Source organism: Oncorhynchus mykiss, chromosome 21 (assembly GCF_013265735.2).
Source record: "Oncorhynchus mykiss isolate Arlee chromosome 21, USDA_OmykA_1.1, whole genome shotgun sequence".
In the NCBI taxonomy this organism is placed as follows: domain Eukaryota; kingdom Metazoa; phylum Chordata; class Actinopteri; order Salmoniformes; family Salmonidae; genus Oncorhynchus; species Oncorhynchus mykiss.
This window is the reverse complement of record NC_048585.1, coordinates 19734677-19753800: the sequence shown is the minus strand read 5'-3', so window position 1 is coordinate 19753800 and position 19124 is coordinate 19734677. Positions and strand designations below refer to the sequence as shown.

At 41.0% G+C, this 19124-nt stretch overlaps 1 protein-coding gene across 2 annotated transcripts; it reads right to left on the bottom strand.

Moving 5' to 3' along the window:
* Positions 1 to 1496: 1496 nt before the first annotated feature.
* On the bottom strand, positions 1497 to 11677 carry LOC110499917 (zinc finger protein 239). 2 transcript variants are annotated; one of them, XM_021576977.2, is made up of 8 exons: positions 11493 to 11677; positions 9582 to 9784; positions 7967 to 8068; positions 7755 to 7850; positions 7353 to 7484; positions 7085 to 7205; positions 6636 to 6893; positions 1497 to 4331 (listed from the first exon to the last, which is right to left on the bottom strand). In XM_021576977.2, exons 1-8 carry the CDS (start codon positions 11509 to 11511, stop codon positions 3439 to 3441), a joined length of 1824 nt encoding a protein of 607 aa, XP_021432652.2. In that variant the 5' UTR covers positions 11512 to 11677; the 3' UTR covers positions 1497 to 3438. The 2 variants fall into 2 exon arrangements, with proteins under 2 accessions (XP_021432652.2, XP_021432654.2); XM_021576979.2 differs by having other exon boundaries at positions 7353 to 7463; positions 11493 to 11676.
* Between the last annotated feature and the right edge of the window lie 7447 nt (positions 11678 to 19124).

The window sequence follows — 19124 nt, the reverse complement described above, 5'->3', positions numbered from 1 at the left end:
ATAGCGCTTGATGGTTTTTGCGACTGCACTTGAAGAAACTTTCAAAGTTCTTGAAATTTTACAGATTGACTGAACTTCATGTCTTAAAGTAATGATGGACTGTCATTTCTCTTTGCTTATTTGAGCTGTTCTTGCCATAATATGGACTTGATCTTTCACCAAAAAGGTCTATATTCTGTATACCAGCACTTACCTTGTCACAACAACTGATTGGCTCAAATGCATTAAGAAAGAAATTGCACAAATTAACTTTTAACAAGGCACACCTGTTAATTGAAATGCATTCCAAGTGACTACCTCATGAAGCTGGTTGACAGAATGCCAAGAGTGTGCAAAGAAACTAAAATATAACATATTTTCAGTTGTTTAACACTTTTTTGGTTACTACATGATTCCATATATGTTACTTCATTGTTTTGATGTCTTCACTATTATTCTACAATGTAGAACATTTAGAAGAAAAAAAGAAAAACCCTGGAATGAGCAGGTGTGGCCAAACTTTTGACTGGTACTATATATATATATATATATATATACATACTACCATTCAAAAGTTTGGGGCCACTTAGAAATATCCTAGTTTCTGAAAGAAAAGCAAATTTTTTGTCCATTAAAATAACACCAAATTGATCAGAAATACAGTGTTGACATTGTTAATGTTGTAAATGACTACTGTAGCTGGAAACGGCAGATTCTTTTAACGAAATATCTACATAGGCCCATTATCAGCAACTATCACTCCTGTGTTCCAATGGCACGTTGTGTTGACTTATCCAAGTTTATCATTTTAAAAAGCTAATTGATCATTAGAAAACCCTTTTGCAATTATGTTAACACAGCTGAAAACTGTTGTTCTGATTAAAGAAGCAATAAAACTGGTCTCCTTTAGACTAGTTGAGTATCTGGCGTATCAGCATTTGTGGATTCAATTACAGGCTGAAAATGGCCAAAAACAAAGAACTTTCTTCTGAAACTCGTCAGTCTATTCTTGTTCTGAGAAATGAAGGCTATTCCATGCGAGAAATTGCCAAGAAACTGAAGATCTCATACAAAGCTGTGTACTACTCCCTTCACAGAACAGCGCAAACTGTCTCTAACCAGAATAGAAAGAGGGATGCCCCTATTTCACATGTGTATGCACACCTTTAGGAAGAGCATGTGAGTATCCCTGGAAGTTGACACAAGCATATTGTTACAACTATCCAGTGGCACTAAGCTATCTAGAATGTTCAAATGTCTAACAATGAAGGTTAAAATAAAGACTCCACACATATTTGCCTTCACATTCACATTTTTCCAGGGTAAGTGCTATCTGGGATACTTGGGATATCCCTACCCTAAACCGTAACCCCTCCATAACCCTTACCTTAACCATTTTAAATGTAAATTTCAATGGGGTAACGTCAGATTTGGGACGTCTCAAGGATCCTGGATTGTATGGACCATTTCTCCAGGCCAGGGTTTTCAACAATGGACACATCAATTTACAAAAAATACAAGATTGTGGTTGAGTCTATATTTAAATGAAAAACAACCAAGAACTTAACAAAGGCTTTGAGAGAGTCAAACAGAGTTTGAAAATGAACATCTATGAAGAAATGTTGTGTTCGAACAAGACAACTACCTGAACTATGGCCTATGAGTTTTATTTATGGTTGAGGTTTCTCTCCAGTATGAATAAGCATGTCATCTAAGGGCGCTTTTGAGATAAAGCGTTTTTCACAATGAGAGCAGGGGAATGGGAGCTCGTCTGTGAGTCCTTCGCTGCAACATGAGTATCCAATACATTCTAAACATTCCCACAAAGTTGACATCTGTGGGGGCATTTACCCATGTGTGTTCATGAGTGTACCAACAAGGCCCCTGAGAAATAAAATGTATTTCCACAAACGCTACATACAGTAAGTATGATTTCTCCCCTGTATGCATCCTGAGGTGGTGTGTTAGTAATTGCTGTTGGATAAATCTCCTCCCACATATAGAACAGGTGAATGGTCTCTCCCCAGTATGAGTAAGTATAAGGGAAGTTAAAGGTCCCAGATGTCATAAACCCCCTGCCAAAACGTGAGCAAAGAATATATGGTCTTTCTCCTGTGTGGACACTTTGGTGCAGTATTAGAGTACCATTAGATTTTTGAATTTCTCACACTGGTCGCAATGAAACAGCTTTTCCTCTGTGTGAACACGTTTATGGCCTTTCATGTTCCCTTTGGTGGAACACAGATGTACTTCTTCGTTGTCTTGGCTGAGGAGTTCTTTACTGTTTCATTGGATGGCAGTGAGTTCTCAGCTCCTCCAGAGTTCAGAGCAACTCAATATTAGGAACAGGTCCTTCATGTTTTATACACTCAGTGTAAGTGAATTTGTCCCAATACTTTTGGTCCCCTAAATGGGGGTATTATGTACAAAACATGCTGCAATGTCTAAAAAGTTCACCTGATATGGATGTAAATACCCTCAAATTAAAGCTGACAGTCTGCACTTTAACCTCAGTCATTGTATCACTTCAAATTGAAAGTGCTGGAGTACAGAGCTAAAACAACACAACATGTGTAACTGTCCCAATGCTTTTGGAACTCACCGTAAATTCCATGGAGGCATTAAATGCCACTGGGAGAAAGGCAAAGCTGATAGATGTCCACAAATCACTGGACCCTACACACCACTAGCCAGCTTTGTTAGTACAATAATGGTGCTTTTATTGAATCTGTGTTTACCACCAAATCACCTACAGTGCATTCAGACCCCTCTACTTTCCCCACATTGTTACATTACAGTCTTATTCTAAAATGGATACACTTTTTTTTTTTACTCAGCAATCTACACACAATACCCCATAATGACAAAGCAAAACAGATAAGGAAAAACAATTTAATCCATTTTAGAATAAGGCTGTAACCTAACAAAATGTGGGAAAGGTTAAGGGGTCTGAATACTTTCCAAGGCACTGTATATAGTGAAGTTAACAAGTGGAAAAAGGCTAAATAGAATTAAGCAATTGTTCAATTAATCTAAATATATTTTGGGTCTATAGGAAACACAACAGAGGTGGTGCCAGGTGTGTAAACTATAAATATGAGGCAAAAGTACAATGTCACTTTTTATTTGAGGGTATTGTTTAAGATGCCCTGCTATATTAGAAATGTGGTTTATAATAGTGTTTTTGCCCATTGTTAGTTTTCCAACTGGGTAGCATTGAACTCGGGAAATTATTTCAGGGTAAAATCTGATCTGTTCGCATATAACCAGACGTAACTAACATTTTACAGAACGGTTACAATATTTAGAACACAAATTTTGCCAATCATCTCTGAAGTTACACCGCCTGGTATTGTGACAAATTAGAAGATCTACAAACATGTCATAATCACCTGAAAATGTAGCAGAGAACTATATAGAGCAGAATCTACAAAGAACATTTCAACAGCTTATGGTTTATCAATACATTTGTCGCCCTTTTCTCTCTTTTTCATGCATTCGTTGATGTATTCTCATGTTTCCCCTTTCAGAGAATCTTTTGCCACACTTTACACATGGGTAAGGTTTCTCCCCAGTATGAATTCGCATGTGTTTCACTAGTCTGGTGGAGGTGGAGAAGCCTTTGGGGCACTGTGTACAGGGGTATGGGCGTTCGCCTGTATGACTTCGCTGATGCACTTTCAGTTTACTTGCTAGACTAAAAGTATTCCCACATTGTTCACAATGATATGGTCGTTCCCCTGTGTGGATCCTTGAGTGTACCATCAGTTCCCCTGAGCAAGCAAAGGTCTTTCCACAAATGCTACACAAGTATGGTTTCTCTCCACTGTGCATCCTGATGTGTCTTGTTAGTACTTGCCGTTGAATAAATCTCTTCCCACACATTGTACACCCATAAGGTCGCTCCCCAGTATGAATGCGTATATGAGATTTTAAGATATCCGATGTCCTAAACCCCCTGCCGCAATGTGAGCAATCATAAGGCCTTTCTCCTGAGTGAACCCGTTGGTGCTGTTTTAGACTACCCTTCGCTTTGAATCTTTTATCACACTGGTTGCAATGGAACGGCTGCATGTCTGTGTGAACACCCTTATGTCGTTTCAGGTCCGATGGGCTTCTGAAACCCTTTCCACATTTAAAGCAGATGTACTTCTTGGTTGTCTTGATTGACGGTCTCTGTATTGTTTGACTGGATGGCAGTGAGTTCTCAGCTCCTCCAGAGTCCAGGTTCCTGCTGTCCTCCTCTGTTAGATGTTCCTTCCTGATGTGCTGCTGAAGGTTCACCTCTCTCCTGTGGGAGAATGGGCACTGGGGGCAGGAGAAGACCTGGGAGGGCATGTCACTATCCAGTTCTGCAAGTAAAAAGCACATGGAAGTACACTGAACAAAAATATAAACGCAATATGTAAAGTGTTGGTACCATCTTTCATGAGATGGTACCAAGATTCTCCATACACACAAAATGTTTATTTCTCTCAAATGTTGTAAACAAATTTGTGCACATCCCTGTTAGTGAGCAATTATTCTCCAAGATAATCCATCCACATGACAGGGGTGCATATCAAGAAGCTGATTAAATATCATGATCATTACACAGGTGCACCTGGTGCTGGGGACAATAAAAGGTCACTCTAAAATGTGCAGTTGTGTCACACAACACAATGCCTCAGATGTCTCAAGTTGAGGGAGCGTGCAATTCGCATGCTGACTGCAGGAATGTCCACCAGAGCTGTGGCCAGAGAATTGAATGTTCACGTCGCTACCATTAGCCGCCTCCAATGTCATTTTAGAGAATTTGGCAATACGTCCAACCAGCCTCACAACCACAGACCACGTGTATGGCATCGTGTGGGCGAGTGGTTTGATGTCAACGTTGTGAACAGAGGTTCTGCGGTGGGGCTAAGGTATGGGCAGGCATATGCTATGGACAATGAACACAATTGCATTTTATCAATGGCAATTTTTATATCTGTGACCAACAGATGCATATCTGTATTCACAGTCATGTGAAATCCATAGATTTAGGACTCAATGAATTTATTTCAATTGACTGATTTCCTGTAACTCAGTACAATCAATGAAATTATTGCATGTTGCCTTTATATTTTTGTTCAGTATATAAAATCAGTGCTGCTATTTTAAGCATTTTTTTCCCAGATTGTTGTTGATATGTATATAATAGTTGACAAGGCAATGACCTCCAAAAAAAGGTAATCCTTGTAAAAAATCTAATCAAAAATTTAATTGAAAAAAAAGTAACCTTTGTTTAACGAATTTTGAGACTTTATTGAAGACATTCCAGAGGCAAAATGGGTTTGACAGACATCCCTCTAACCAATACCTTGATAACTCCTAGAAGAACAAACCCTAATTCACACATTGAACTATTCACCAATGTATTCAGAATGCTTTAGTATATTTCCGGCAATCAAAATCCCAAAGAAATCACTATTGTTTTCAGAAGTCCTGTGCTGTTTAGCTTTCTTTTTGTTAATTTGTATGTTTACTATGCTTTTCCTTGAAGACACACTCCAAGTAGGATTGTGTCAATCACACAATATGAATGTGTAAATGTGATTTTAAGATCTGTGATGTTCTAACCCCCTGACACAAGGTGAGCAAATATAAGGCCCTTCTCCTTTTTGAACTTGCTGGTGGGGGCAGGAGAACACCAGGAAGGGCATGTTGATTTCACAGCGAGGTAAAATGAGTACGGCTACTGTCACGGGCGGGATCTGAACCCGGGTCTCCCACAGGAGAAACCAACACCTTGACAGTGAGACCAAGAGGATACTCTCTGTAAGGCCGAGGCAGGGCTACCTCATCACGAGACCTTGAGCCCGACTTATGTCTGCTACATGTACAGTATGTACAGTATAGTGCTTCAGCTGAACAAGCAATATAAGATATACTGAATATTGGTCATCCATGTTGGAGTGTTTTCCTTATTTTTTTAAGTCAGGGGCCCTACACGTAGTGTAGTGTGTGGTCTGCATATAGGGCAAGCCGGCCCTGGACCATGGTCAACTGTTACAGTATATTGTCGAACTGCCATAACCCTGGCTAGCTAGCAAACGATTATTGTAAATGTACTCAAAAACTATTGTGGTGACTGATTACACAGCATCTTCCCAGATGGTTCTCCATTTCAGCTGGTGACTGACAATTATAATAGGTATTTTCAGCATGCAATGGCCAGACCACGGTCAACTCATCCATCATAAATACACCCCCATAGAAGAACTCGACAAAGAGCAGCTCAAGCAGATGGGTTTTTCTAGGAGGTCAACTCATTGTTAAATCACAACTTCCCAACAATGTGGTCGTAACATTTTGAAACATGTCGGCTTCTAGAAATTCTAATAAGAGCAAACAGTGAAAATTATGTTTCATGCCACGAGAGGTACCGGATCCGGGACAACATGTTCCTGTTCCGGCAGGATCCGGCTCAAATAAAGCTCTGTTGGTGGAGTAGCTATAGCCACAATGGAAACAGCAGATAAAAGTAGCCTGACTAGTCTAATGGAAAAAGCACTGTCGCTTAACTTAATATTGTTCCAACTAGTAATAACAACCAGTTATCAATAACACAGTTTGGCAATCGCCATGAACAGTGCACAGATGTATGTAATGTGCTCTGCTCCAAATGTCCTTACCGTCTATGGCCACTGGACGAGCGTGTAGTGATGATCCTGGTTTCTGCTGTCCAGAACTGGATTCACCAGCCTCTTCAAGTCGTTCAACGTCCTGATCAGTTCCATTGTAACTGATTTCTGGTCGCCACTCTTCTCTACCCTCCTGTTCTTTCTTCCTAGTGTCATGACCTCGAGCCTCCACTGAAGTTTGTTTCGAGTTTACCAAGGAAGTGAGGGACAGAGCGGACAGGATGGTGTCAGAGTCGTAGAACAAATTATCTGGAAAAGAGGGAGAATCCAAACCAATTTTATTTACTAATACCTTGGAGGTGAATACAGTTTGTGCAACATTGAAGGTGAAGACATCTTTAACAAAACAAAGCACATTTCATTGGTGGAAAATGCAATCAAATCTAATGAGGGTCAAAGAATTTACCCCAGTGGAAATAGATAACCTGAAGGCTACCTACCTCTGTTAAGGTGTCCCAGGTGTCTTTGATGCTGTAGCAGTGTCTTCAGGTGCTCAGGGTCAGAGACAGACTGAACACACTCCTCCAGGTCAGAGAATGCAAGGCTGAGACAAGATGCTGTCTGAGGGTGAGAGGGGAAAACTTCTACCCACTGGAAACTTGATGTTCAGTCCATTTATTAAAAGGGGTTTCATTCATTCACAACTGTAAACACAACATTTTTTTAAACATTTGAATTGATAGGATGAAGATGCAGTCATATCAGTACCTGTGTAAAGCTGGGTACCGGCAGCAGCTCCTCCAATCTGGAGAAGAACTCCCACACCAGAATCTGCAGTGCTGTGTCATACTTAGTACCGTACTGCACTGGGAACACCTCCTTTAATGAAAATGTAGAGAGCTATTACACAGTTAGGTGAATGGTCTTGCCTACAACATGTTACCGTCAAAATGCATTCGTTTAATAAAATATTTGTTTTGTCCATTTGCGCTAATATTCTTGATATTTGTCATAGTACCCAACTTGACACACAACACACGCTTGGGAGCATTACATTTAATTTCAGATGCATGCCTGCCTGCTTGCTCTTCAGGCATTTCCAACACTTTTGCTTGATTATGACACAGAACTACCCAACTGTGAGAAGTTAGATGTTCGATATTATCTCACCTGAAAAAAGTGTTCCCTCTTCGCTGGGTCTTCCAGCAATGTTTGAACCAGCTCCACAAAGTTAGACTTTGATGCCTCCACTTTCTTGTTTTCTCTCTGAACATGTAATTACACCCCAAAAAAGTGAGTTAAGAACTATAATTACAAAAAATAAATGTTGTGATAGAGATTTAACATAATCCACATACTCTGGTGTGTTGCACACAACTTACCGCTTTGTGCTTTACTGTGCATGACTGGATTCTATCCAAGTGGCGTTGGATGGTTTGATGGTCCACCATGTCCTCTTTACCACAGCACAACTCAAGAACCAGCTGAAATAGCAGGCACACTTTAATATGCAGGAATGGAAACATTACACATTCAGAGTCAGAGTGTTTAATGTACAGGGTTGCAGGTGTGATTGCAGGGTTCAGTGAAAATCTTAGGCTCCGAGCTCCAACATGCAGGACTAAGTGAAATAAATGAATGAAAAGGATCATAAAAAAAACAATAGAAATAGAACTATATACATAATAACAACCGTAGCAGTGATGAATAAATAAAATGTCCATTGGGGTGGAGGCAGAGTAAAGACTGTAGAGGGGAAAAGGGGAATGACCATAGGGGAGCAGCAGGCAGACTAAATTACCATTGAGCGGGTGTGGGGACCAAGCAAAATAAAAACTATAACAATTATAATAAAAAAGGAAAATTATATATATTAACAACTAACAGTGATGAATGTATACTGAACAAAAACACAATATGTATTGTTGGTCCCATGTTTCATGAGCGGAGATAAAAGAACCCAGAAATGTTCCATACGTACAAAAAACGTATTTCGCTCATATTTTGTGCACAAATTTGTTTACGTCGCATTAGTGAGCAGTTCTCCTTTACCATGATAATTCATCCACCTGACTGGTGTGGCATATCAAGAAGCTGATTAAACAGCATGATCATTACATGCCATTTAATCTTGCGATGAAAGGCCACTCTAAAATGGGCAGTTTTGTTACACAACAAAATGCCACAGATGTCTCAACTTGAGGGAACACGCAATTGGCATGCTGACTGCAGAAATTGCCAACAAAGCTGTTTCCAGAGAATTGAATGTTAATTTCTCTACCATAAGCCACATCCAACATTGATTTAGAGAATTTGGCCTCACAACCATAGATCATGTGTAACCACGCCAGTATAGGACCTCCACATCTGGCTTCTTCACCTGTGGGATTGTCTGAGACCAGCTACCCGGACAACTGATGAAACTGAGGAGTATTTCTGTCTCCAATAAAGACTGTGGGGAGAAACTAATTCTGATTGGCTAGGCCTGGCTCCCCAGTGGGTGGGCCTGGCACCCAAGTGGGATGGCATTTGCCCTCCCAGGCTCACCCATGCCTGCGGCCCTGCCCATTCATGTGAAATCCATAGATTATGGAGTCATGAATTTATTTAAATTGAAATATATGAAATCGTTGCATGTTGCGCATATATTTTTGTTCAGTATAATTGGGGTGGGGGCAGAGTAAAAGTAATTTGGGGGGGTGAAATATCCATAGGGGGAACAGCAGGTAAGTTAAGTGACCATTAAGGGGGTGGGGAGAAATGTTCATAGGGGGAGTAGTGAGGGGAGCAGATCGCTGACCATTTAAAGACAGAGTGGACACAAACTAAGAAGTCTTAAGACAATAACAGAAGATGATCATGAAAATGTGACAAGAACAATCTTTTGTCCACATTCCTGGCCTTCAAGATCCAGGCGCTTATGAGGAATTAAGGTCTGAATCTCATCCCACGTGTCACTTTTACATCCTCCCCTCCCAACATTTCCACCTCTCTCACCCTTGCTCTCAGTCCCAGGATGAGTTGGGTCCTCTGCCTGGAGCTCAGCAGCTCTGGGACCATCTCTGTCACCAAAGTCACAAATTCCTCCAGCTTCCCATACTGCATCACATTACGCTGCTCAGCCACTTGCCACATAGATGCTGACATCAAGCGTATTGGTGGAACCAGGAGACACAAGGAGGATAGAGGGAGATTGAGACCTGTCATGAAAACAAAAGGGAGGAATTTGTTAACATAACTTAAGCCATCAAATTAATAAAGACCCTTGCAACTAGACAGACATTTTATGAGACTCCTGGTTTCCACAAATCCAGGACGAAGACCATATAGCCAAGCTAAGGTTGGTCGAAAATTCTCTGTGCTACCCCACAACAGTAACTCCGAGTAATGGATACCAAAACATCTTTGGTTAAATTACATTATCTGGTGTAACAATCTGTAGCTAAGTTGAACTAAGTTCATGAGGCATGTGTAAGTTATATTCTTCAAGAATAAATGGGTATACGTAGACAACTAATTTAAAATGACTGAAAATGGATGAAGGGGCGATTCCGCTGTAAACCTTCACAAGTTTGGACATCAGAGCACAGTACAATACAGCACAGTAGAATAGAGTTTAGTACAGTGAAGTATAGTATATTTCAGTACAGTACACTGTACTCTACTTTTCCTTACTATATTGTACTGAAGTCATCTCACTGTACAGTACACTATTGTACTGTGCTCTACTCACTGTACTGTACTCAGCATTGTACTCTGCACTGTACTACCCATTTGTTCCAATCCAGTCCGCCAGTGTACATTAACATCAAGGTCAGGGTGGACTGACCAAATATCAACTACTTTTCAACGTCCATGGACGTCCAGTGTTGGTCGGTGCTCAGTGGGATAGGATGCTTGTTACAGTAACTGGAAAGAGGGGGCTCAAGGGTAGGTGTCAGTAAGAGCTGGGAGAGGTGGCATTAACTGGAGAGTGAGGAAAGGAGAGGTGTTGTCCAGAGTCATGACTGTTCTAAGACGACAAAAAATAAAATAAAAAACTGTTATCTGAACATAACAGTACGCCAGTGGAGGTCAGTAGCAGGGGACCCAACTGTGCTTTGTGACTATTACAATTTCCCATTGTAGCCAATTCAGTTGCAGTAATTCTGTTACTAATTTTGGTGTAATTTCGTACCAATTTGGTAATAGAATTACAAGTTTTAAATCACTTAATAATTAACTAACACATAAATCTGTAAAATCCCTATAACTAAATTGGTAAGTCTACCATTTTCTTGTTACTTCAGTGAACTTTTATTACATTTTGTTAACAGAATTACAAGGCAATATTTCTTACACTTACAGAAGGTAAACAATTAATTAAAAACGAAAATGTTGTCATTAGTTGGTAGGGGTCTTTACGTCAACATTATTGTGTTTTGATGTATTTCTAATAGTTTCCTGGTAGGCTAGATGTTTTCTAAGACACATTTTCTAAGACACATTTTCTAAGACCCCTTCAGTTTATCCAGAAATCAAAGTATTTACTTAGGACCCATATTCAAGATAGAAAATGGTTGAAAACTGTATCTATCATGCCTTCATTTCCCCAAAATATACTCTTAGCTTTCATTTGACACTGAAATTGATATGCTCCTAATAACGTAACATGTTGGTGCGCATGGGTCCATTTCGATGGAAATGCCCTGTAGCAATCGCAGACCTTTTATGTCGCAACACTTTCAGGTGTTGACTCCACTATGGCTTTTACCCAGTTAGTGCATGCCTAACGTTAGCTAGTGCATGCCTAACGTTAGCTATGTGAATTTAACCAAATATTATTTCACATACTGCCCCACATATTCCTGATCTAAGCTTGAACAGAAATACATTTTGGGTGAAGCCTTTCAGGAAAAGATGACAAACCTTGAGTTTTTGAATCCATTTCACCAGCAAACCAAGCTGCTGCTACGACCGTATGTTAACGTTGGGTGGGTAGCTAGCTAACTTGGAGGCTGGTAACGTTAAACATTTTATTGTGTGACGACTATTCATGAGTCTTCAAAATAAAAGTCTCCCGTGTTGTTTATAACTAGGACAGACCACATCCTGTCGTTTCCAATGGGGAAAAATGGCATTAGTGGGCAGAACAAGCAAAGAGGAGGGCAGAGCCAAGCACGAGCTAGCGAGATCCAATTGGCGCGTTCTGGTTAATTTGCATATTTCCGTTAGGCGAGGTGAGTGTGTGCAAAACTCAATACGACTTGTCACTTCTTCTAAACAAAACGTTTTTTATTTTGGCAAAGGGTAAAGTCTACAAAACGTAGTCCACTCTAAAAAAGTATAGTTTTGGGAACAGAAAAGTGTATTGAGGTCAAATGTTTCATCGATGAGAAAATGTACAGAATTTCGGCCAAAATCGATCTCGTTCCATGTTCTCCCACTACCGGCCACTGGGCTTGTTCTCACTACAATATTTGGTAGTGAGTGGAAACGCCAAGCGGATGCTTCACATTTATACATTGGTGAAATATCTGTCTCGTTGTGGCTTGATCGAGTACAGCTATGGATGGATCATACCAACTTCCCGAAGCAAACATGACTGCTCAAGAAAACCAAGGCCACTTTCCCTTCAATTAAAATGTTTGAAATGAACGTGAAAAAGGTTTGAGGACCAAATTCGTAGTTTCAACGAAAGATACAACTTTTGGTCAATATGTAGCGGAATACCCTTGACAAAAACAGAACTTTAGCTCTGTGGTTAGATCTAAATCTGACCAGAGATACAGTATCTTAGGTCTGACTATGCGAGTTTGAAGCTGGTTCACTGGCTGGCCATGTAGGCAGGCAGGATGGTATGTTATGATAAAGGACACCGATCATGTGGGAGGTTATACATGACCTTGGATGGGATACGCATTATGGTGGTAGGAAGGAAGGTCTAATCCTGCCACAAGGGTAAAGACAGGCACCAAAGGGGAAGCAGAAGAGCAAAAATAAATAAATATAGAACTGGATGTGTATTGATGTGTATACAGGGCTAATCTGTAAAATAGACCTTGGTCTTTTTTTTTAACCAGGCAAGTCAGGTAAGAACTAATTCTTATTTTCAATGACGGCCTAGGGACAGTGGGTTAACTGCCTGTTCAGGGGCAGAATGACAGATTTGTACCTTGTCAGCTTGGCGATTTGAACTTGCAACCTTCCGGTTACTAGTCCAACACTCTAACCACTAGGCTACCCTGCCACCCCAAGCATGACTCCCTGTCAAATAAAGGTAAAAAATAAACAGTTACATGCACTTTGGCTAAATTGTTTAACATGACTACACAATGCAATACGGTTCCATATACTGGTGTAATGTAAATTAAAACTGCCCTTGTCTATATTTTTTTTATTTGATTTATTTCACCTTTATTTAACCAGGTAGGCCAGTTGAGAACAAGTTCTCATTTACAACTGCGACCTGGCCAAGATAAAGCAAAGCAGTGCGGCAAAAACAACAACACAGAGTTACACATAAACAATCGTACAGTCAATAACACAATAGAAAAATCTATGTACAGTGTGTGCAAATGTAGTAGAGTAGGGAGGTAAGGCAATAAATAGGCCATGGAGGCAAAATAATTACAATTTAGCATTAACACTGGAGTGATAGATGTGCAGATGGGGATGAGGTAGTTGGGTGTGCTATTTACAGATTGGCTGTGTACAGGTACAGTGATCTGTAAACTGCTCTGACAGCTGATGCTTAAAGTTAGAGAGAGAGATATAAGACTATATATATGGTAAAATATGGAATTGTCTCTAGAAAACGCTAGTTCTAGTACTTGTCAGGGTGCAGGGTGTATTTTTCAATAGTCTATCTTCTCTCCATGTTTGTCTTAGCTTGAAGACTACTCGAATCACTCTTCTAAAAAGCTGCTGTCTGTCACATACCAAAGCTAATGGATGAAGGGTTATAACATGAGATGCACCAGCTATTTTCTGCTCCCCTCTAGTGGTCAGATACAGTAACGACGCTTGGTCAGTTTTGAGGAACGAGACTGGTTTGGCTATTGTGTGGAGTGTTTGAGCAAAATAAATATATGCAGTGGTGAGAACTTAAAGAACTTAAGTTAAAATACTTTCAAGTACTACTTATGCAGTTTTTTGGGGGTATCTGTACTGCACTATTCATATTTTTGACTACTTTTACTTTTACTTCACTACATTCCTAAAGAAAATTATGTACTTTTTACACCATACATTTGAATTTTGAATGATTAGCAGGACAGGACAATGGTCTAATTGACATACTTATCAAGAGAACATCCCTGGTCATCCCTACTCCCTCTGATCTGGTGGACTCACTAAACACATGCTTCTATTAAGGTATCTTTACTTTTACTCAAGTATGACAATTAGGTAATTTTCCCATAACTGAGTATATGCAAATAATTAAATACTTTTGGGGAAAAGTTATATCTACAGTATTTGATAGGAGTTAAGGTTGACATTTTTTGGTCATCATGACAATATTGTCACAGCTGACCTCCTCTACTGACCAGTGTTCCATGGCACTGTCTCTTCTCCCCTCAGCACCTGCAGTAGGTCCCAGCTGTATCAGTACAGTCACTGTGCAGTCTGACTGAGGGAGGATTTTGTATGGCTCTGTATCACTGTGTGAACACACAGAGCAGGTATTGTGTTAGAAAACATCAAATAACTTTAATAATTGACACTTTCAGGCTATGACGACAAATATAATTAGTCATAACCATGATGATGATGATGATGATGATGATGGTCATGTGAACTGAATAATTGCTTTCTAACCATATTGTCATATATTTAGTAGCAACCCGTCATTCAGGGCAGGTGCACTTATTTTCAGTTCCACTTGTTTTTTTGTTTATATATATTTACCTCTTTTTTCTTCCCAATTTTGTGGTATCCAATTGGTAGTAGTTACTGTCTTGTCTCATCGCTGCAACTCCCGTACGGACTCGGGAGAGGCGAAGGTCAAGAGCCATGCGTCCCCCGAAACACAACCCAATCAAGCCCCACTGCTTCTTGACACAATGCACATCCAACCTGGAAGGCAGCCGCACCAATGTGTCGGAGGAATCTGGCGACCTGGTCTGCGTGCACTGTGCCCGGCCCGCCACAGGAGTCACTAGTGCGCGATGAGACAAGGATATCCCTGCCGGCGAACCCTCCCTAAATAGGACAACGCTGGGCCAATTGTGCGACGCTCCATGGGCCTCCCAGTCGCGGCCGGCTGCGACAGAGCCTCAAACCCAGAATCTCTAGTGGTACAGCTAGCACTGTGATGCAGTGTCTTAGACCACTGAGCAGCCCCACTTGTTTAGCTAAAACAAAATATGTATATATATATTTAACAGTGGGTTAACTGAACAGGCAGTTAACCCACTGTTCCTAGGCCGTCATTGAAAATAAGAATTTGTTCTTAACTGACTTGCCTGGTTAAATAAAGGTAAAATAAAACAAATATATATATACACAGTGGGGCAAAAAAGTATTTAGTCAGCCACCAATTGTGCAAATTCTCCTACTTAAAAAGATGAGAGGGCTGTAATTTTCATCATAGGTACACTTCAACTATGACAGACAAAATGAGAAAAAAAATCCAGAAAATCACATTGTAGGATTTTTAATGAATTTATTTGCAAATTATGGTGGAAAATAGGTATTTGGTCACCTACAAACAAGTAAGATATCTGGCTCTCACAGACCTGTAACTTCTTCTTTATGAGGCTCCTCTGTCCTTCACTCGTTATCAGTATAAAAGACACCTGTCCACAACATCAAACAGTCACACTCCAAATCCACTATAGCCAAGACCAAAGAGCTGTCAAAGGACACCAGAAACAACATTGTAGACCTGCACCAGGCTGGGAAGACTGAATCTGCAATAGGTAAACAGCTTGGTTTGAAGAAATCAACTGTGGGAGCAATTATTAGGAAATGGAAGACATACAAGACCACTGATAATCTCCCTCGATCTGGGGTTCCACGCAAGATCTCACCCCGTGGGGTCAAAATGATCACAAGAATGGTGAGCAAAAATCCCAGAAACACACGGGGGGGACTTAGTGAATGACCTGCAGAGAGCTGGGACCAAAGTAACAAAGCCTACCATCAGTAACACACTACGCCACCAGGGACTCAAATCCTGCAGTGCCAGGCGTGTCCCCCTGCTTAAGCCAGTACATGTCCAGGCCCGTCTGAAGTTTGCTAGAGAGCATTTGGATGACCCAGAAGATTGGGAGAATGTCATATAGTCAGATGAAACCAAAATATAACTTTTTGGTAAAAACTCAACTCGTTGTGTTTGGAGGACAAAGAAGGCTGCGTTGCATCCAAAGAACACGATACCTACTGTGAAGCATGGGGGTGGAAACATCATGCTTTGGGTCTGTTTTTCTGCAAAGGGACCAGGACGACTGATCCGTGTAAAGGAAAGAATGAATGGGGCCATGTATCGTGAGATTTTGAGTGAAAACCTCCTTCCATCAGCAAGGGCATTGAAGATGAAATGTGGCTGGGTCTTTCAGCATGACAATGATCCCAAACACACCGCCCGGGCAACGAAGGAGTGGCTTAGTAAGAAGCATTTCAAGGTCCTGGAGTGGCCTAGCCAGTCTCCAGATCTCAACCCCATAGAAAATCTTTGGAGGGAGTTGAAAGTCCGTGTTGCCCAGCAACAGCCCCAAAACATCAAATCAAATTTATTTATATAGCCCTTCGTACATCAGCTGATATCTCAAAGTGCTGTACAGAAACCCAGCCTAAAACCCCAAACAGCAAGCAATGCAGGTGTATAAGCACGGTGGCTAGGAAAAACTCCCTAGAAAGGCCAAAACCTAGGAAGAAACCTAGAGAGGAACCAGGCTATGTGAGGTGGCCAGTCCTCTTCTGGCTGTGCCGGGTGGAGATTATAACAGAACATGGCCAAGATGTTCAAGTGTTCATAAATGACCAGCATGGTCAAATAATAATAAGGCAGAACAGTTGAAACTGGAGCAGCAGCACGGTCAGGTGGACTGGGGACAGCAAGGAGTCATCATGTCAGGTAGTCCTGGGGCATGGTCCTAGGGCTCAGGTCCTCCGAGAGAGAGAAAGAAAGAGAGAAGGAGAGAATTAGAGAACGCACACTTAGATTCACACAGGACACCGAATAGGACAGGAGAAGTACTCCAGATATAACAAACTGACCCTAGCCCCCCGACACAAACTACTGCAGCATAAATACTGGAGGCTGAGACAGGAGGGGTCAGGAGACACTGTGGCCCCATCCGAGGACACCCCCGGGCAGGGCCAAACAGGAAGGATATAACCCCACCCACTTTGCCAAAGCACAGCCCCCACACCACTAGAGGGATATCTTCAACCACCAACTTACCATCCTGAGACAAGGCTGAGTATAGCCCACAAAGACCTCCGCCACGGCACAACCAAAACATCACTGCTCTAGAGGAGATCTGCATGGAGGAATGGGCCAAAATACCAGCAACAGTGCGTGAAAACCTTGTGAAGACTTACAGAAAACATTTGACCTCTGTCATTGCCAACAAAGGGTATATAACAAAGTATTGAGATAAACTTTTGTTATTGACTAAATACTTATTTTCCACCATAATTTGCAAATCAATTTATAATAAATCCTACAATGTGATTTTCTGGATTTGTTTTCTCATTTTGTCTGTCATAGTTGAAGTGGACCTATGATGAACATTACGGGCCTCTCTCATCTTTTTAAGTGGGAAAACGTGCACAATTGGTGGCTAACAAAACTTTTTTGCCCCACTGTATGTGGTCTTGAGTTCTTTTTCCTCTTGTTGCACATTTAACAGGAGAGGTCTACATACTACAAAGTTAACAGATTAACAGAAGAGGTCTAGAAACTACAATGTTAACAGATTAACAGGAGAGGTCTAGAAGTCACTTCCAGATCCACTGCCACTGAATCTAGATGGAGTCCCAGACTGAAGTGTTGTAGCACGGTAAATAAGGAGTTGAGGAGCTCCTCCAGGTTTCTGTTGGTACCACGCTAGGTAGTTATTAGAATACACATTACTGCTGGTTATACAGTTCATAGAGACTATCTGTTCTGGGACAACAACTTTTACTACCGGAGTCTGTGTCACAACGTACTGTCCTCTGGATTCTGAAATATAGTAAAAACATTTATTTGGATTAAATATTACATATAGTAATGAATAGTTCTGAATAGAAATATTAACATTGATATAATGTACATGTAAACACTGTAGATTTAATTCATTTTCAACAATAAATTCCAAAAACTGTAACCTTGAAAGCAGAAAACAAGTGTCCAGATTAATATGGTGATAAAAGTCATGGTTGTTGTGGGTTCTGTTGTCATGAAGAACAGCTCTCAGTCATGAAGTGTTAAACTCACAGGGCTATAAACACTCCCAGAGCACTGAAGCAAAGTGTTCTCTCTATGCAAACAGACCATTGGTCCCTCAGGGAAACTGTAGTTGAAGAGCTCTTCTTCTTTGGGATTGGGTTAGAGGATCACATCTAATTTAAAGGTGTACACACCGCCCCCTACTGTACTAAATTGTAAGGCCAGTCACTGCCTACAATATCAACATTAAATTATCTTTATTATTCCTGTTCCTGAAAGGACAAACTTGCACCACCAACTAACCCTACATACCACTATTTCATACAAACAAAAATCACCCCATTAACTGTTCTAGTGTAAAACCTCATACACCAGGTACTTCTCTTCAGCTACCACCTACCCATTAAAACCCACTACCCCATTTCTACTACTTTGACCCCATCTACTCCTGCACCATGCCAACGACCTGGCAGGACGGGACACCACCACTCAACACACCCTGCAACTTTTCTTAGGTGAAATCTCATATACCCAAATACTTCTCTGCAGCTGCCACCACAACAGCTATTTTCTAAAAATGTACGTTCCATTTCTATGGTACAGTTGATAATGAATGCTATGAACGCTAAGACAACCTTACTGAAGCATAATTCACTCGCTGCCCTATCCCCCTGTGCTGGCACAAATCTACTACTCACTGGGATCCCTCACCCTTCAACCATCCTCTTCCTTCATTGCCTCAGCATACGACACCCTCTGCACTACTCTGACTCTGGTCATGTCAACCTGCCTCTCTCGCACCTGACACTTACGATCTCCAACAACATCAGCACCCCTAGACACAACTTTATCCAGCAAAACTACACAATCCTCTGTCCCATGCCCTTCTGCACACATCTTGGAATCTCCCTCCTACACACTGCTGCAACATGACCATGAACGTTGCACCTGAAACAGTACAGTGGATTCTGCACAAAAGCTCTAACATGATAACTAATATAGACTCAAAACTCAAAAGGACTGACAATGACTCTTTCACCACTCCCCCACCGGATCAACGTCCCACCAAACGGCGGGCGTCACAAACACCAGGAATTTTAAACTTCAATTGCTCCACCTGCACACTTATCGCTAGCCCAGAATTCACCCCTTTCAATGGTGCCCTGTGTCATGTAAAA